General features: G+C 44.4%; 1 protein-coding gene across 3 annotated transcripts in view; it reads left to right on the top strand.

Moving 5' to 3' along the window:
• Window positions 1–19035, top strand: part of INTS1 (integrator complex subunit 1) — a 108214-nt gene that overhangs the window by 10238 nt on the left and 78941 nt on the right. For all 3 annotated transcript variants that reach the window (XM_056536856.1, XM_056536857.1, XM_056536858.1), the window contains exons 3-16: window positions 1259–1326; window positions 2108–2398; window positions 2942–3138; window positions 4289–4426; window positions 5401–5560; window positions 5679–5784; window positions 6541–6727; window positions 8153–8298; window positions 8715–8856; window positions 10353–10529; window positions 16000–16108; window positions 16226–16346; window positions 17501–17578; window positions 18653–18810. In XM_056536856.1, coding sequence (XP_056392831.1) covers window positions 1269–1326; window positions 2108–2398; window positions 2942–3138; window positions 4289–4426; window positions 5401–5560; window positions 5679–5784; window positions 6541–6727; window positions 8153–8298; window positions 8715–8856; window positions 10353–10529; window positions 16000–16108; window positions 16226–16346; window positions 17501–17578; window positions 18653–18810 — 2068 coding nt within the window. In that variant the 5' untranslated portion in view covers window positions 1259–1268. The remainder of the gene's footprint in view (window positions 1–1258; window positions 1327–2107; window positions 2399–2941; window positions 3139–4288; window positions 4427–5400; window positions 5561–5678; window positions 5785–6540; window positions 6728–8152; window positions 8299–8714; window positions 8857–10352; window positions 10530–15999; window positions 16109–16225; window positions 16347–17500; window positions 17579–18652; window positions 18811–19035) is intronic.

Below are 19035 nucleotides of genomic sequence, written 5' to 3'. Positions count from 1 at the left end.
CATTTTGAATACTTTGGGGGGTGCAGTTTTTATAATGGGGTCATTTGTGGGGTATTTCTAATATGAAGACCATTCAAATCCACTTCAAACCTGAACTGGTCCCTGAAAAATATTGAGTTTGAAAATTTTGTGAAAATTTGGAAAATTGCTGCTGAACTTTGAAGCCCTCTGGTGTCTTCCAAAAGTAAAAACTCGTCAATTTTATGATGCAATCGTAAAGTAGACATATTGTATATGTGAATAAAAAAAAAATGTATTTTTAATATCCATTTTCCTTACAAGCAGAGAGCTTCAAAGTTAGAAAAATGCTAAATTTTCAATTTTTTCGTCAAATTTGGGGATTTTTCACCAAGAAAGGATGCAAGTTACCATAAAATTTTACCACTATGTTAAAGTAGAATATGTCACGAAAAAACAATCTCGGAATCAGAATGATCAGTAAAAGCATTCCAGAGTTATTAATGTTTAAAGTGACAGTGGTCAGATTTGCAAAAAACGCTCTGGTCCTTAAGGCCAAAATGAGCTTGGTCCTGAAGGGGTTAAAGGGGTAGTCCGATTAATAAAAATTCTGTGATAATAGCCCCCTGCTGTAAAGTGTTACTTTTGAAAGTCACATAGTTTATCTTGCCTACCCCGTTCTCCTTTCTTGCAGCAGCACTTAGAAATGCTGTAAACTGTCTGGTCAGTCATCTACTCGTCTCCTGAGACCTTGCTCCTTTGCAGGGCCCCACCTGTAGAGACAGGAAACATGTGACACCGTCCCTGGCTGGGAGCCTGGCTTTCTTCTCCATCTCCACGATAAGCCAGGCCCCTATGCCTTGTCACTGATTCTTGAAAATCTGCTGCAGACAGGCCACGGAGACCCTGTCCCCTTTCAAACTCCCTGTGGGAAACACGCTGTGAGTTTGAAAGGAAATCTGCTCGTGTGAACAAGCCCTTAGGCTATGTTCACACACATTAATTTGATCAGGATTTTTAACCAAAACCAGTAGTGAACCGATACAGAGAAAAACTAATGGAAAGATTTGCACCTTTTTCTGTGTCTGTTCCACTCGCTTTTGGTTAACTACTTGACAAAATCCTGACCAAAATACCCTGAGGTAGCAGGTAATTCAGAATTCAGTCAAGTGAACCTTATATGGTGTTATCTTACTATTCAAAACTATTGGTGCTGGTGTCATTTAGGTGAGATTGCTCATTTTGGAAAAAATGAAAATAATTGTCTTCATCTGTATTCATTCTGCTTCTCTTTCCATAGTGTAAACAACATGAATCGCCCCAAGGCAACTGCTGTGCGTCGGCCCAGTGCTGCTGGAAAAGCCTCAGGTATTTCACTGTTCAGAGTATGAAATCTTCTTCTTCTTTGTTAGAACAACTTGTCAGAGTTTAATGATTCTATCCATGAGTTGGTATTGTTTTAGTCTTAGATCTGGTGTCTGGTGTCCGGAAGTTTAATTTCCTTAGATTTATTGTTTGTAGAATTGTGTAACTCATCATGAATAAGGTTCAATTCACATCAACATTGTGCTCCTACACGTTCAGGTTATGTATGGCTTTTTGGGTCTCATTGACTTTGAATGGGGTCCGACAAGTTTCCTGTCAGGTGCCTATTGTATTGCAGGAGTTATGCATAGTAAAAACTACCGCTTGCAGCATTTTCTTTCTCCACTCACGTCCCATAGTTTGAACGGACTCAGCCAGCAGAGCTCCCTTGAATGGAGCACAGCACTGGTGTGAACTCTGCCTAACCAGCAAGTACAGGGAACCAGTCACCAGGAATGTCTTGGGTTAGATTATGTTACATGTTCAGTGTCCTATGAAAACAAAACAAAAGGATGCAATATTACCCTGTAAAAAGCAGCCATGATGTTCTGCATAGAGATAACATTCTCTGTGCATCAAAGTGGTCATGTGACCCCCAGTTGTCCCATGTTGGATGTTTAGCACCTCACTTTTACCCTCTGTTTGTAAAGGCTTCTTTGTGCAGACAGTGTTTTACATAGAGCAATGCACTTGCATTGTAAACTTAACAGCATAAATATTGGAAGATGCTCTTGCTTAGTGTTTGTGTCGAAAATTTACATTTAGTTCTGCTGTTTATTTGTAGGTCATCCTCCTCCGGGGGATTTCATTGCTCTAGGCTCCAAGGGGCAAAGCAGTGATTCCAAAGCCCCCACCAATCTTCTGAAGCCAGCTGCGTCTGCATTGACCTCGGAAAGGAAGCGTGAGGCCTCATCTGCCCTAGCCAGCACTTCAGCACTGACCGGACTCACAAAACGCCCCAAACTTTCTTCCACTCCCCCTTTGAGCGCATTGGGGCGATTGGCTGAAGCTGCAGTAGCTGAGAAGAGGGCTATCTCCCCATCCATCAAAGAGCCGTCTGTTGTCCCCATTGAAGGTGGGAATCCATATTTACTGTGCAGAATGCATGCAGCAAGGCAATAGCAGCATATTACTCCTGTATTTTTATTTTTTTATCTATTTAGTTTTGTTTACTTTGCAATAAAGCAAAATATTAGCTACTGTAGGATTTTTTAGACAGATGATGTTTGCAGTGAAGTATTGCTAGTAAACCTAGAAATTTGCAGTTAAAACCATATCCAATTTCCTGCAGGTCTGTCCCAGCGATAACCTGTCTCTTCCTGCTTCTGTGCTTCCAGTCTCTGCTTATAATGACTGGCAGGAGCATGATTCTCATGGTCACATGACTGGTGTCTCTCTAAAGCAGTGTTTTCCAACCAGCATGCCTCCAGCTATTGCAAAACTACAACTCCCAGCATGCCTGGACAGCCGTTGGCTGTCCAGGCATGCTGGGAGCTGTAGTTTTGCAACAGCTTGAGGCACACCTGTTGAGAAACACTGCTCTAAAGTACATGGGAACATAAACCTTTTCCTCTCTCAGCTTCCTAGGAGTTAACAATATGGTGTTATCTTATTTTAGTCCCCCCTGCTTCATTGCTGGATGATGTCGAAGCTTCAGAGCAAGAGGGAAATGATGACAGAATTGAAGGGGTGCTCTGCGGAGCTGTAAAACAGTTAAAGATGAACCGTGCCAAGCCCGACATAACGTTGTACCTGAGCCTGATGTATTTGGCAAAAATGAAACCGAACATATTTGCGACTGAGGGTGTGATTGAGGTGAGAATTTTTCATCAAGATATCCTGTTGTATGTTAAAGCATGTTTTGTGTCATTCCAGTGATCACAATAGTGGCGGGGCCTAGTAGCCCAAATAGACAGAGGTGGTTGTTACATGTAAGGCTGGGTTCACACCACGTTTTTTCAATACAGTTCCCGTACCAGGTTTTTTGAATGAAAAACTGATTCCTCAAAACCTGACTAAACTGTATACAAACGTGTGTACAAATTTTAACCCGTATACGGTTTAAAACCATATATGGTTTGAAAAAGGATGTCCGGTTGCATCTGTTTTTTAAGAGAAAAACCGTATACATTTTTAACTTTTATGAATAAACTCCATTATGAATAAAGTTTCACTTGTTTGATTGAAATTCCAAGAAAGCAACTTTCGGTGGGCACTGCACTTTTGCAAAGTGAAAAACCGTATGACGCAAACCGGATGGAACTGTATACGGTTCTGTACGGTTCCCATTGACTCCCATGTGTAAAAAAAAATAAATAAATACGGTTTCAATACGATTTTTCACCTGGACCAAAAATTGTGGTAGGCTATGGTTTTGGGTACGGGAAAAAAACTGAGAAAACCGTACATGATGCAAAACGGACACAACCGGATGCATCTTTTGGCATACGGTTTTCAATACGACTCCATGGGGTTTTCAAGTTGAAAACGTATACAGGAACTGTATTGCAAAAACGTGTTGTGAACCCAGCCGAAGACCTTTTTTATTTTTATATAAATCGGATCCTTTTTATTAAACTTTTTCCATTTGAAACACAAACAGACAAAACAGTAAGCGCAATGAATAAAACAATAGGATACAAAATCGCAGAGCACAACTTACAAAAAGATATCAGACATCATGCACTGATATATCAACATTGTGCGCAAAAAAAAATAAAAAATATGATGAGACTGTTATAAAGCATACAGCAAACACAATAAACCATACAAACATAAAACAATGCATAAGCAGTTCCCCTATGACTCCATCAACATGCCCACAGTAACAGAGCGGAGCACATACAATATCATTCAAGGGAAGGTATAAGACCTTTTTAAATGGGCTTAAAATTTGTCGACTTTTTTGATTTTTTGTCCTAATGTTATACTTTAAATAAATAGTAAATGTAATAATTCCTTCCAGGCCTTGTGCAGTTTGCTGCGAAGAGATGCCTCCATAAATTTTAAAGCCAAAGGAAACAGCTTGGTGTCTGTCCTAGCCTGCAATCTCCTTATGGCAGCTTACGAAGAAGATGAAAACTGGCCAGAGATCTTTGTTAAGGTAAGAGTGCTACATTGTGGAAGAAGTATACAATAAGAAATTCTTAGTTAAATGAATGCTCCGGTGTTTCAACACTTATCCCCTATCCACAGAATATGAGAAGTGTCTGATCGCAGGGGGTAGGACCGCTGGGAGCCCCTGCAATCTACTGAATGGCACGCTGGCCCTTATCGTGCATGGCCTGGCGTCGACATGCCGTGCCATGCACCTCTATTGGAGTGTTGGTGATACACAAGTACAGCACTCGTGAATTTTAAAATGCTGCCATGCCCCTTTTATATAGAACTGTGGATAGAAATAATTGCATATGTGCATTAAACGGGATCAGGAAAAACAGGAATTGATGCTCAGAAAAGTCCTTTGCTCGTAAAAATAAAATTGAATGTAAGAAGCTTTCATATACAGTAAAATGACATAGTTTGTGTAGCTGAAAAAAAAAAAGGAAGACATTCTTCATTTCATGGAGAAAATTTCTTCCTAAGTTCCATAGATATGTCAAGTTTCAATCAGTCATATAGGGTGGAGTAGCGTGTGGCAACACACTTAATTACTCAGCTGGCCACTCAATCAGATGCATGCTTCTCCTTGCTATATCTCATCGTTGAGACCCCGACCGATCAAAACTTTTGACGAGTTTGTGTCACGTCAAAAGTGTATTTTTTATTTTATTTTTTAAAGCCAGTCATAGGTTCACGTATGTATTTTGCTGCATATTTTCCGCAGTTAATTTTGCAACCCCAATGAATATTGCGATGATGGAAGTATCCATACCACATCCACATGCGAATGGGATGTTTTACAATGTTTTTGTAACTACCATAGAAGTAAATTGGCGTAATGGTAGCAGCATAGCTCACGGTGCAACACAGAATATAATGGCTGAATGTCCATTGTGCACACAAATTGCTGCTTTCTTTTTTTCTTAGCACATTTTTATGATAATTTACCTAGTTATCTATTTTTTTTTTTTTTAGGTATATATAGAAGACTCTTTAGGAGAAAGGATTTGGGTTGACAGCCCTCACTGCAAAACATTTGTGGACAACATCCAGACTGCATTCTGCACAAAAATGCCCCCAAAGAACATGGCATTACAAGGAGAAGCTGGTCGAATAGCTGGAGACCTCAGTGCTGGTACGGATTGTATCCTTTTGATACTGATTGACTTTGGCTAACTCTTTCATTTCTGTTAGACTTTCCTACTGAGTATGAAAATCTACTGAATAATAAAAGCAGAATATTGTATTTTTAGGCAACAGTCCTCACCCTTCTTTGACAGAGGAGGAAGACAGTCAAACAGAGCTGCTTATTGCTGAAGAAAAGATGAGCCCCGAGCAGGAAGGACAGCTAATGCCACGGTATGTCATCTCTTACTGCGCATCTTGTCTGCCATTGAAAAACTTCTACATTTTTTTGTTTTGATGGGTTTTTAAATCTTCTAAAGTGATGCCATGTTATTATATATATATATATATATATATATATATATATATGATAGGCTGACCTCCTCCAATTCAATGCTATGGCCTAGTCCATTGTTTCCCAACTGGGGTGTCTCCAGCTGTTGCAAAAGTACAACTCCCAGCATGCCCGGACAGCCTTTGGCTGTCCGGGCATGCTGGGAATTGTAGTTTTGCAACAGCTAGAGGCCCCCTGGTTGGGAAACAATGGCCTAGTCTAATCCATTTGCTGTGCAGGGGGAAAGCAGAATAGCTGTCTTCAGTTGAATGGGTCTAGATGCATTTCCCTGCACAGTCAGGTATATAGGAGCAACACAGTGCAGAGAAAGGGGATGCAATGCTGAATCTATGCTGCGGTCTTTTCATTCTCATATCCTTGCAATATGCCATCACTTTTTGATAACGTAAAATCTGTTTTCAGCATAATGTCTCACAGTACAGAGTTGTACCCACATTGCTGGTGATTCTTCTCTTTGCTATTTTACAGACTCCTGTAGGTTTGCTTAGAGGAACAAGAAGTAGGCATTTGTATTTTGACCCTACTCCAATGTTCAAAATGTATTGCTAATGGCAGTGGGCATGTAGAGCAATTTGTCTTTTTTCTGTCTTTATTCTCGGTGCAGATACCCTTCTCACATCTTCGTGTTCCCCTAGGTATGAAGAGCTGGCTGAAGGTGTGGAGGAATATGTCCTAGATATGTTAAGAGACCAGTTGAATCGCCGGCAGCCCATGGATAATGTCTCTAGAAATCTCCTGCGGTTGCTTACTGCTACTTGTGGTTATAAAGAAGTGCGACTCATGGCAGTGCAGAGACTGGAGATGTGGCTGCAGAACCCAAAGGTATGCCCACAGCTTCTAATTGTATGATTGAGTGAGACCTCTTACATATTACAGTAAACTACCAAAGCTGGCAGATGTTTTGATCTGTTATAAACAACTTGAAAATTATAACTTTTTTTCATTATTACTTTTTAGTAGGTTACACCAGTGGTGGTGTAGATTTTGGTGTTTGGCCGCGGGGCTGGCCTTTTTTTTTTATTTTATTTTATTATTTTTTTTTTTTTTTTGCCTTCTACATTGAAGTAGGAAAATAGTGTTTGTGGGTTTTTCACTGTATCTTTAACAAGAAGTTTTGGAGGAAATAAGTACCAAATCATTTAGGAAATTGAGACCTGATATACACTGTCACAGAGCCAAGCAAAGGGAAGAGGCTTTATGATCATAAATAACTGTGGCGATTTCTTCTTTCTTAACATGTACCCGTCTCTAGTTCTCTGGAATTCACCTAACTTACGTTTCCTAATGGAATACACCAGTCTATGCAAACTTCAACCATTTAATCCAATTGTAAACAAAAAATGTGGTGTATACATCAGAAGCTTTTCCCAGCATATAGTTAAGATGGAGGACTAAAATGCAGCATGCACAGAGCCGAACTCTTACTGAAAAAGTTTGGCCTTTCCTGAGGAGCAGATTTCCTGCCTTAGTATAGTGATGGTAACTTTCCACTAGTTTAAGCTGCAGACATACATGCTCAGCTATGTATAACTTTTTCTGTATTTCTCTTTTCTGCATATAATGATGTACAGTACCTATAGGCCACAATGTGTAGCAAAATGCATTCAAACAGTGTATGGCATATAAAGCTCGATAGAGGTGTGTAAGGCATTGAGCTATGTAGCCGAGAATTTCACATAGTGGTTTTTTGTGTAGAAGAAAATAATCTTATTATTTAATTGAAGTTAAATATTAGAGATGAGCGAACTTACAGTAAATTCGATTTGTCACGAACTTCTCGGCTCGGCAGTTGATGACTTATCCTGCGTAAATTAGTTCAGCCTTCAGGTGCTCCGGTGGGCTGGAAAAGGTGGATACATTCCTAGGAAAGAGTCTCCTAGGACTGTATCCACCTTTTCCAGCCAATCGGAGCACCTGAAAGCTGAACTAATTTATGCTGGAAAAGTCATCAACTGCCGAGCCGAGAAGTTCGTGACGAATCGAATTTACTGTAAGTTCGCTCATCTCTAATGCCAACATGTACTGTGACATACTCAAGCAGAACATGATCCCATCCCTTCGGAGACTGAGCTGCAGAGCAGTATTCCAACACGACGTGACGAATCGAATTTACTGTAAGTTCGCTCATCTCTATTAAATATGTCAAATGCATTAGTATTGATTGATGTCACATGTGATTCTCTTTACACAATTCTTCCCTCTAAAACTGGTAACCTGTTTCTCTCCTGTCCTGTTACAAACAACCAGCTGACTCGGCCGGCCCAGGATCTGCTTATGTCTGTCTGCATGAACTGTAACACACACGGGTCTGATGACATGGAGGTTATTTCCAACCTGATTAAAATCCGCCTTAAGCCCAAAGTTCTCCTCAACCATTACATGCTGTCTGTGCGGTAAGTCGGATCCAGAACGAATCTCGCTGTCTGCAAGTTCTGAATGTGAGGCTTGTGTTGGGATAATACTCATCTGTATTGACTTTCTTGTGAATGTGTGCTGCATGAAAATGTTGCATTTTCTCAAGAATGTTTACCTATTTTTTTTTGTATGTATATGTTCTATGAAACTTTGTTATACTTCACCCTATCACAGTATAATCTCAGCATTACTGTACTAAGGTAACTTTTTTCCTATGGGGAAACATTGAAGTCCTGCTATTGACATGCTTAACAAAGCCTGAGTGTTTTGTGATTATTTCTTGTAACTTTGTTATATGATTTATATTGATGGCCGATCTGTCACCTTGTATTCTGCAGTTTCTTTTAAGCAGTAGAAGTGATTTGCTTTGCTTTATTTTTTTCCCTTAACACAGGGAGCTTCTGAATGCACACAGAGATAATCTTGGCACGATGGTGAAGTTTGTGATTTTTAATGAACTCTCGAATGCCAGAAACCCAAACAACATGCAAGTCTTGTACACTGTGCTGCAGCACAGCTCTGAGCAAGCACCAAAGGTAACAGCGTCATTTGCAAAACCCCAAGGATCTGTTGTATGAAAAAAGTGGGAAGTTGCCCTAGCAACTATTTAGATTAATTTTTTTTTAAAATCTGATGATTTTTATGAAATGTTTCAAAACTCATCCAACAAAACAAATGGAGCCTTTTGTTAATTGAAACAGGGCTTGTAAAGAAGAAGGTACAAAAGGTAATAAAAAGACAAAAACAAAAAAAAAAACATAACTCATAGGGCCTGCTCTGAGGTTGTAAGCAGGTGGGGGCACCAGTCCTCCAGGCCTGAAACATCAAACAACAATAAGACACAGAACAGATGTGAGTAGCCCGAGTCACGCTACATTAGGATTAAAGCGCAACTCCACCTGTATATGAAAAATTGTGCAGAACCCTACAACTTTTCTAAATTATATTCGTTACCAATTTGCCTACTAAATACCTCAGTAAGGCACCTTTCTCCTCGCTCCCTGCGCTGTCCGCAGCTCATAGCTGCCTAAAGTCCATATCCAGCGGCAGAACCAGTGTGATGTTTTTCTATGGCATTGCGTCTCTGTTTTCCAAGTGTTCCACCTATAAAAGCAAAGTGACAAGGAGCTTATCATGTTTACAAGAGTCCTTAGCTATAGGAGCTAATTTATCCTCCACCCTATATTAAGCTTTTGTCGTCTTGTAGCTGATCTTGGTGCAGAGAAGTAATTTCCACCTGTAAGGAGCCCGCTTCAGAAAAAAGGGAAGCGGGGTTCAGTGTTACTGTGTTATGACCAATTGACCCTGGGAGACAGCCTGTAGAGTAGATTTTGTTTCAGCCTGTGCTTGGTCGGCAGCCCCAGGTACCTAACCTTCTCCGCTATGGGAGCAGCTGATCTCTTTCCATCTTATCGCAATCATCTGGCAACTCTTCATTCTCCCAACTTAGTGGCACAAGTGCAGGTAGAGCACTGACATAATGATCTTTTGGCCGCCCAGCAGTTCTATAGAATCCTGCCAGCTTAGAAGTGTTTCCTGCTGCAAGCTACCTGCTTGAACACACTGCCAAGAGCAGTCTGCCAGTGCCATATTTTTGGTCCTTGTTTCCCAATCACGTCACTGATTTCTGTTTCTTCGTGGTTTCCCCAGCCATTAGGAAAGCTAAGGCATGTGGGCACAGGTAAGAGGCCCACTGGGCACTATTACAACACATGTTGAGAAGCTCTCAGGGTAGCTGGACATGTCACTGTGGTACAGAATGGCTTACATGCCCGACTAGGCCCCAACTATTTTAGATCAATGGTTTCAGTTTGTAAGCATTCATAAGAATGAATGCTTATAAGATGTTACTATGATCAACATATGCCACGTATCGGCACCCCAGAAATTACACCTGTTCTCCAATACTCGGCATGTTCTCAGATGGGTTAGTTCTCATGTAGTGCCTGTCGATCCTTGTGACATGTGCTTTGATTTCAGTTTGTAACTTTCACCACAATAAATGTCCACTGACTTTGTTTTTCCCTCTCAGTTTCTGGCTATGGTTTTCCAAGACTTACTTACCAACAAAGAGGATTATCTCCGGGCCTCACGTGCTCTGCTGCGAGAAATCATCAAACAGACGAAACATGAGATAAATTTCCAGGCGTTCTGCCTGGGACTAATGCAAGAGAGGAAGGAGGCTCCGTACACTGAAATGGAGTTTAAGGTAATCCATATGTTTAATGTATAGTATAATACATTATGTAGTTGTACAGAAGACAATATATCCACATATAATTATTTAGCAGTGTCATACATTATAAAGGGGTTTTCCTATTGTCCAAGTTTGCACATGTGTGTGGGTATCAAACATGTGAGCAGTCATGCAGCACAGTCCTCGTTCCCGAGGAGACTGGTTTGGCAAAGGATCTGAGATGTAACACCAGTACAGTTGGCACTTGATGCTGTCAGTACTTCATCAGCTGAGTTCACAGGCAGACCTCATAGGGTTAAATTGGCAGATCCTGACAGCAAAGAATATAATACACCACATTACCATACAGAGGGCAAGCTGTGTGCTTTAGTTCATTGATCAGATTACTGTCTGGCTGATCTATTGATGTCATTCCTGAGCTCTGTTTATTGCATCGCATTTTGTATTAGTTTAATAAAACTTTTAGTTAAATAGGATACTTTCTAAAGGGAATGCATTTCCTGAATAGAGCTAGATATTAAAAAAATTATTTTCTAGCCTTTCTTTTTCTGATTGTAATTTTTATTTATTTTATTAATTTTTTGGGGGAATTTATTATGGGCCATTCATTTTTTCTAAGCTGTTCTTTAACAGCAGTTAGAGCAGTGTTTCTCAGTAGGCTCCATTGGGGGACACAGACAGTGGGTGTAAGCTTAAAGCTTGGAATGCGGATGCCGCTTCCAAAAGGTCTCTGACTGAGCTTCCCTTTACGGGTGGCCATCTTTTTGGCAAACGCCTTGATGAGATTATCTCCGAGGCAACGGGGAGGTAAGAGTTCCTTGTTACCTCAAACCAAGACTCGCCCTACTTCCCAAAGGAGGTCCTTCTCCTTTCGGTCCTTTCGGACCTCTGGCTCCAACAAGGGGTCCGGGCAGGCGCCCTCGCGGGACAAGAAGGCTCCCTCGCTCCGGGCTCGCCTGTCTTGGAAGTCGGACTCCAACCGGTCCGGCCGTTTTGCGCCCAAATTAGGCAACTTCTGCATGAAGTGAGGCCCCCACCCGCGGTTTCTTCTCGGGTGGGAGGTCGTCTCTTGCTTTTTCGAGACATTTGGACCTCTCACATTCAAGACTCTTGGGTCTTGGTGTCAAACGGTTACCGGATCGAATTTGCATCCCTTCCGAGGGATCGCTTTTTTCGCTCCCTGGCCCCCCGGTCTCCTCCTCTGGCGAAGCAGTTTCGAGCGGCTCTCCAGTCTCTGCTTCTCCAGGGGGTTATTGTTCCTGTTCCTCCAGGGGAACGGTTTCGGGATTTCTATTCAAATCTTTTTATGGTCCCCAAGAAGGACTGTTCTGTGCGCCCAATTTTGAACCTCAAGCGTCTCAACCGTCATCTTCTCATCCGCCACTTCCGAATGGAATCTCTCCGTTCGGTGGTGGCGTCCCTGGAGCAAGGGGAGTTTCTTTCATCGGTGGACATCAAGGATGCCTACCTCCATGTGCCAATATTTCCGGGCCATCATCGGTACCTCCGCTTTGCGTTTCCGGAGGGGCACTTTCAATTTGTAGCCCTCCCCTTCGGTCTAGCCACGGCTCCTCGGGTCTTGCAAAGGTCCTTGCGCCGGTGATGGGCCTGTTATGGTCGAGGGGAATCTCGGTGGTACCCTATCTGGACGACCTGCTCATCAAGGCTCCAACCAGGGCCCAGACTCTGGAGAATCTGGACGTCACTCTCCACACTCTGACTCGCTCCGGGTGGATGGTCAACTGGGACAAGTCAGTCCTCCGTCCTACCCAGTCTCTAACCTTCCTGGGACTTCACTTCGACACGGCCTCTGCCCGAATTCGTCTTCCGACGGACAAGCGTCTGGCGCTCCGGTCGGGGGTCCGCTCCCTTCGGACCCAGGTATCAGTCTCCATCCGCACTTATATGGAAGTCCTGGGTCGGATGGTGGCAACTATGGCGGCCGTACCTTTTGCCCAGTTTCATTACCGCCCCCTTCAACTAGCGATTCTCTCCCGATGGAACAGGTCTCCTCTGTCCCTCGATCGTCAGATTGTTCTCCCTCGCAGGGTCCGTCAGTCTCTGCTCCCGTGGCTCCGCTCCCCCCCTTCTTCTCCTAGGGCGGTCGTTTCTTCCCCTTCACTGGCAGGTTGTTACAATGGATGCCAGCCTGTCGGACTGGGGCGGTGTGTTCAGGGATTGGACGGTTCAGGGACTCTGGTCTCCCCAGGAGACCCTTCTTCCGATAAACATATTGCAATTACGGGCGATTCTTCTTTGTCTGCTTCATTGGGAGTCCCATCTTCAGTCCCGTCCTGTCCGCGTTCAGTAGGACAATTCCACGGCCGTGGCGTACATAAATTGTCAGGGCGGCACTCGCAGCTCGGCAGCCATGGCCGAGGTGACCAAGATTCTCTCCTGGGCGGAGAGCAAGGTTCCTGCCATTTCGGCGATTCACATCCCGGGGGTTCTCAACTGGGAAGCGGACTTCCTCAGTCGGTCCTCACCTGACCCCGGCGAGTGGTCTCTACATTCAGAGGTCTTCGCGCAACTCTGCGACCTCTGGGGCTTTCCAGACGTGGACCTCTTCGCGTCCCGGCACAATCGGAAGATCCTTCCGTTTGTTTCAAAGTCCCGGGACCCTCAGGCTCTGGCCGTGGACGCCCTAGTGATTCCTTGGGCGGGGTTTGCCCTACCCTATCTGTTCCCTTCTCTTCCGCTCCTTCCCAGGGTGCTGAGGAAGCTCAAGGCAGAGGACGTCCCCGCCATTCTGGTAGCTCCAGATTGGCCCCGAAGGTCATGGTACGCCGACGTCGTCAGGCTCCTGGATGACACTCCACTGCGCCTTCCGCTCCGTCCGGACCTGCTCTCTCAGGGTCCTCTTTGCCACCCCAATTTACAGTCGCTGCACCATGCTCAATGCTCGTAAGCCCTCCTCCGCACGGATTTACCACCGTACTTGGAGGTCTTATTTTCGTTGGTGTGAAGCACAGGGCTTCTCCCCAGTGACCTTCTCTGTTCCCCATCTTCTCTCCTTTTTGCAGTCAGGGTTGGAACTGGGGTTGTCTCTCAGTTCCCTTAAGGGTCAGGTTTCGGCCCTTTCTTTTCTTTTCCAGCGGCCCCTGGCTTCTAATCCTCATGTCCGGACCTTCCTGCAAGGAGTGGTGCACACTGTTCCTCCTTATCGGTCACCCTCTCCTCCTTGGGACTTAAATTTGGTTCTGGGTGCCCTCCAGGGTGCACCTTTTGAGCCCCTTAGAGAGGTGTCTCTCCGCCTCCTTTCTTGGAACGTGGCGTTTCTGGTGGCTATCACCTCCATCCGGAGGGTGTCTGAATTGGCAGCCCTTTCCTGCCGTTCTCAGTTTCTGGTGATCCACCAGGACAAGGTTGTTTTCCGGCCAGACCCTTCCTTTTTACCTAAGGTGGTCTCGGCCTTTCATCTCAATGAGGATATTGTCTTTCCCATCATTTTGCCCGGCTCCTTCTCACCCTAGGGAACGCTTACTGCACAAGCTGGACGTGGTTCGGGCTGTTCGGTCTTATCTCTCCATCAGTTCTTCGTTTCGTCAGTGTGATTCCTTTTTCGTCCTTACAGAAGGTCGTCGCAAGGGACAACCTGCTTCCAAGGCCACCATTTCCAGGTGGATTCGGTCCGCCATTTCGGAGGCCTATCGCTGTAAGGGGAAGATTCCTCCTTTCAGGGTTTTGGCTCATTCCACACGTTCTGTTGGGGCATCCTGGGCTCTCCAGAATAGAGCCTCGGCCTTGCAGATTTGCAATGTGGCTACCTGGTCGTCTTTGCACACTTTCTCGAGGTTTTACCTGGTTCATACTTTCGCATCGGCTGATGCTAACCTGGGGCGTAAGGTGTTGCAGTCGGCAGTGGATCGGCCGTCTGCCTGACTGCTTATCTGCCCACCCAAGGGACGGCTTTGGTACGTCCCACGGTCTGTGTCCCCCAATGGAGCCGATAGAGAAAAGGAGATTTTTTAACACTTACCGTAAAATCTCTTTCTCGAAGGATCCATTGGGGGACACAGCTCCCACCCTTTTTGGTTATTTCCTTTGGTTCTCTGTCCGAGGGTGTGTTCAGTTATGTTTTTTCTTCTGGTTCTCGGACAGTTTTGGGTTTTTCCTTGACCTATTGGTCTCCTCCTATTGCTCTGGAACTTAAACTGACTAGCTCAGAGCCTGAAGGCGGGTGTATCCTGCTGGGAGGAGCTGACTTTTTTTGTATCACCATAGTGTCGCACCTCCTAGAGACAGCAAGATACACCCACTGTCTGTGTCCCCCAATGGATCCTTCGAAAAAGAGATTTTACGGTAAGTGTTAAAAAATCTCCTTTTTTCAACCAGGGTGCCTCCAGCTGTTGCAAAACTACAACTCCCAGCATGTCCGGACAGCCAAAGGCTGTCCGTGCATTCTGGGAGTTATAGTTTTGCAACAGCTGGAGGCACCCTGTTTGAAAAAAATGCTAAGTTAGAGAAATGCTTTACTGCAAGACCCATGGACACAGACAACAATAGACTAAAGCTGTCCCATTGACATAAATGGTATAGGTATCTTGGCTTTCTGTGACCTTTGCACAGGTCATTCTAAGGGAGGGGGAGGGTGATCTGTGAGCAGTAGCATTTGTTTGTTTCTCTGTTATCTTTAGACTGGTGTCACCTTTTCACCTTTCACTTTAATCCTTTTTGTGATAAGGAGGAGAGTGCTGGAACATGATCTTCACAGAACAGGAATTGTCAGCTTAGTTGTAGGCCTATTGGACAGAATGGAAGCTGCAAGGTTTCAGGACTATTTAAAAAAAAAAAAAAATAGTAAATAGAAATTGCAGATTAGGGCAGGTTCACACTAAGTTTGTAGTGTACGGTGCCAGATCCGGTTGGGAGGAGCGAAAAATGGCCGCTCCCTTACCCCACCCTGATCCGGCCAGAACCCCATTAATTTCAATGAGCCGACCTGAGTCAAATGCTGACTCAGGTTGGCAAATTTTTGCCCCGTATACGGTACTCTAACCGGACCTAAAACCGTGGAATACCGCTGTTTCTGGTCCGGTGGGAATACCGTATATGAGGCAGAAATCAGCATTTGACTCCGGTCGGCTCATTGAAATGAATGGGGTTCCGGCCCGATCCGGCTGGGGTACGGGAGTGGCCATTTTTCGCTCCTCCCAACCGGATCTGGTACCGTACACTACAAAGGTAGTGTGAACCCAGCCTAATGTAGAGAACTAAGCGTGTTAAGCGTGTTTTTCTGTCTTGTTCTCGTGATCAGTTGGGGTCTGAATACCAAAACCGATAAAAACTTTTGATATGTATCTGAATCATATCAAAAGTTTTTTTCATGACTGGTACACTTTATATTTTCTTTTTTAATATGATAGGCCAGTTCTTTGACATATCAATTGCATATACCTGTCCCAAAACTGTAGAGAAGACGGATGTTAGTTCAGATGGTGTCTATGACCGTAATGCTGTACTGAAGTTCACTTTCTTCCAGGAACGCTTTGTAATCCATATAACTGATCTGCTCGCTGTGTCCATGATGCTGGGGATTACTGTTCAAGTCAAAGAAGCTGGCGTTGCATGGGACAAAGGAGAGAAAAAGAGTAAGCCCCCAAATACCTTAGTACAATAATAAGTATAGTACATATATCTTCTGCTCTGTGTGTGTTTATCATTCACACTTTTTATTTGTTTAGTGATATTCTAATATCTATTAATAGGTTTGGAGGTCCTGCGATCATTTCAGAACCAGATTGCAGCAATTCAGCGGGATGCGGTATGGTGGCTTCACACAGTGGTGCCATCGATCAGCAAGCTTTCTCCTAAAGAATATGTACACTGGTATTGCCTTATATTTTTTTTTCTTTCTGTGATTTTAAGTCAATGTCTACTCTGGGCAAACCATTTTACTTCGAATTTGGTTTGTTTGCTTGAAGTCCACGTGTTCACTTGTACTGCAGCGCCACCACAGGAGAAATAAAGCATTGCACTGTGCCCAGTGAAATCTTTGTAGGCCATTTCGGTTTGATAGATGACCGTTGCAGAGGTAATGACCTTTGGTGTGTAACTATAGGGCACTGTTTCCCAACCAGGAGGCCTCCAGCTGTTGCAAAACTACAACTCCCAGCATGCCTGAATAGTCTTTGGGAGTTATAGTTTTGTAACAGCTTGAGACACCCTGGTTGGAAAACACGGCTATAGGGCAGAGGGTGGCCATCTTGTCTCATTTCCATAAGAGGAGACCAGTGCTATTAATGGGCCCCAGTTATAGATTTTACATTGCGGGAGATCGCGGGGATCCCAGCGGTCAGACCCCCTGCAATTTAAAACTTCTATAACATTGAAAGCCTATCGTAAGGGTTGTTCATCAGTGTTCTAGTCTTGAATTATCCCTAACTGTATAGATTATCAGTTTCCTGAAAACAGTCTTGCATTAAATTGTATATATAGTTACGTAGCAGCAAATGTTTACATCTTACAACCTTCTGCAAATTCATAAAGTGTTGTTGTCATTTAAAAATACTCTTGACATGATCGTTTAGGGTCTTTGTGCAAAGAACCCCACTGATAAGAATAACAAGCGAGAAGCATACTCCTCAATTGCCGGCTTGCAGTGATCTCCTCCAGTGTGTCTAGACGTCCCAATAGACTTAATGAACAGAGCGTTACAAGCCGCAGCTTCTCTTCACTCATTCTTCTGATTGTTGGGGGTCACCACTGAGACCCAAACTGATTAAAACTTTTAGCATGTCTCAAGGGCAGTGTTTCCCAACCAGGTGCCTCCAGATTTTGCAAAACTACAACTCCCAGCATGCCTGGACAGCCAAAGCTTTAGTTTTGCAACACCTGGAGGCACCCTGGTTCGGAAACACTGCTCTAAGGTATATAAAAGGTTTTTTATTTTTTTTCTTTAATGACAAGGATGCTGTAATTCTACATTTTATTTCTGATTATTATTTTTTTTTTTTTATATTTATCTATTTATTTTTTATCAGCTTACACAAAGTTCTGTTTACTGAACAACCGGAAACTTACTACAAATGGGACAACTGGCCACCAGAAAGTGACCGCAAGTATGCTATTATGTATTCTGTATTCTAGATCTCAAATGTACCAGGAAAGCAGTCAATTTCTTGGCACAAACATTGACATACTGTTAGGATATGCGCTCGCTGTTCTATTGGTGGGGGTCCAACTCCTTGAATGAAGTAACAGCAGCCCCAGGAAGCAAAATCCGCTTCTTGGCTGGAAATATGCTGCATATTCTCCTGTAAGCAGACACACAGGGCTTTCCTGCTGTGGCCCTGTGTGTGCATTAAAGGGGTTCTCCGGTGCTTACACATCTTATCCCCTATCCAAAGGATAGGGGATAAGATGCCTGATCGCGGGAGTCCCGCAGCTGGGGACGCCCGCGATCATGCACGCGTCGCCCCGTTTGTAATCGGTCCCCGGAGCGTGTTCGCTTCGGGTCTGATTACGGGCGACTACAGGGCCGGCGGCGTGTGACGTCACGCCTCCGCCCCCGTGTGACGTCACGCTCCGCCCCTCAATGCAAGCCGACGGGAAGGGGCGTGATAGCTGTCACGCCCCCTCCCATAAGCTTGCATTGAGGGGCGGAGCGTGACTTCACACGGGGGCGGGGGCGTGACGTCACACACCGCCGGCCCTGCGGTCGACCGTAATCAGACCCGAAGCGAACACACTCCGGGGACTGATTACAAACGGGGTGCCGCGTGCATGATCGCGGGCGTCCCCAGCTTCGGGACTCCCGCGATCAGGCATCTTATCCCCTATCCTTTGGATAGGGGATAAGATGTGTAAGCACCGGAGAACCCCTTTAAGGTTTGGAGGTGGGGCCAGCGGGCCAACCTGACTGTGACACGCAGGCCCGCCTCCAAACCTCACTGCGAACACAGGGCTGCGGCGGAGAAGCCCTGTGTGTCTGCTTATAGGAGAATATGCAGCGTTATTTGCGCAGCATGAAACACACTGTGTATACGCGATGTGTGACTACCCTAAATGTTTGTGCGGAGACGACCCTAACTGTAAAATGTACTACAAAATTGTGTCCTGGCATGCATGCTTTTGTTCAATCTTTTTCATGTTTTTCCTCACATCCATTTATTGCCTTGTCTTTTCCTGCTAAGCTTCTTCCTACGTCTGTGCTCTGAAGTTCCACTTTTAGAAGACACCTTGATGCGTATCCTGGTCATTGGTCTTTCCCGTGATCTCCCCCTTGGTCCTGCTGACGCCATGGAGCTTGCTGATCACTTGGTGAAAAGGGCAGCAGCGGTTCAGGCTGACGGTATGCAATACACAGTATATTACTAAGAGGAAATCGGAGGCACATTGCTAGTAAATCATCTTGAATGTGATGCATTAACCATTGGAAATATATTTTCTCTATCGGCTCCATTGGGGGACACAGACCATGGGTGTGTGCTGCTGTCACTAGGGTGCTCGACACTATGGCAACAAGAGAAGTCAGCTCCTCCCAGCAGGGTATACCCACCCACAGGCACCTGGGTAA

This window comes from Hyla sarda, chromosome 8, assembly GCF_029499605.1.
Source record: "Hyla sarda isolate aHylSar1 chromosome 8, aHylSar1.hap1, whole genome shotgun sequence".
NCBI lineage: Eukaryota > Metazoa > Chordata > Amphibia > Anura > Hylidae > Hyla > Hyla sarda.
The sequence above is the reverse complement of the archived record's forward strand: the minus strand, read 5'-3'. Positions and strand labels throughout refer to the sequence as shown.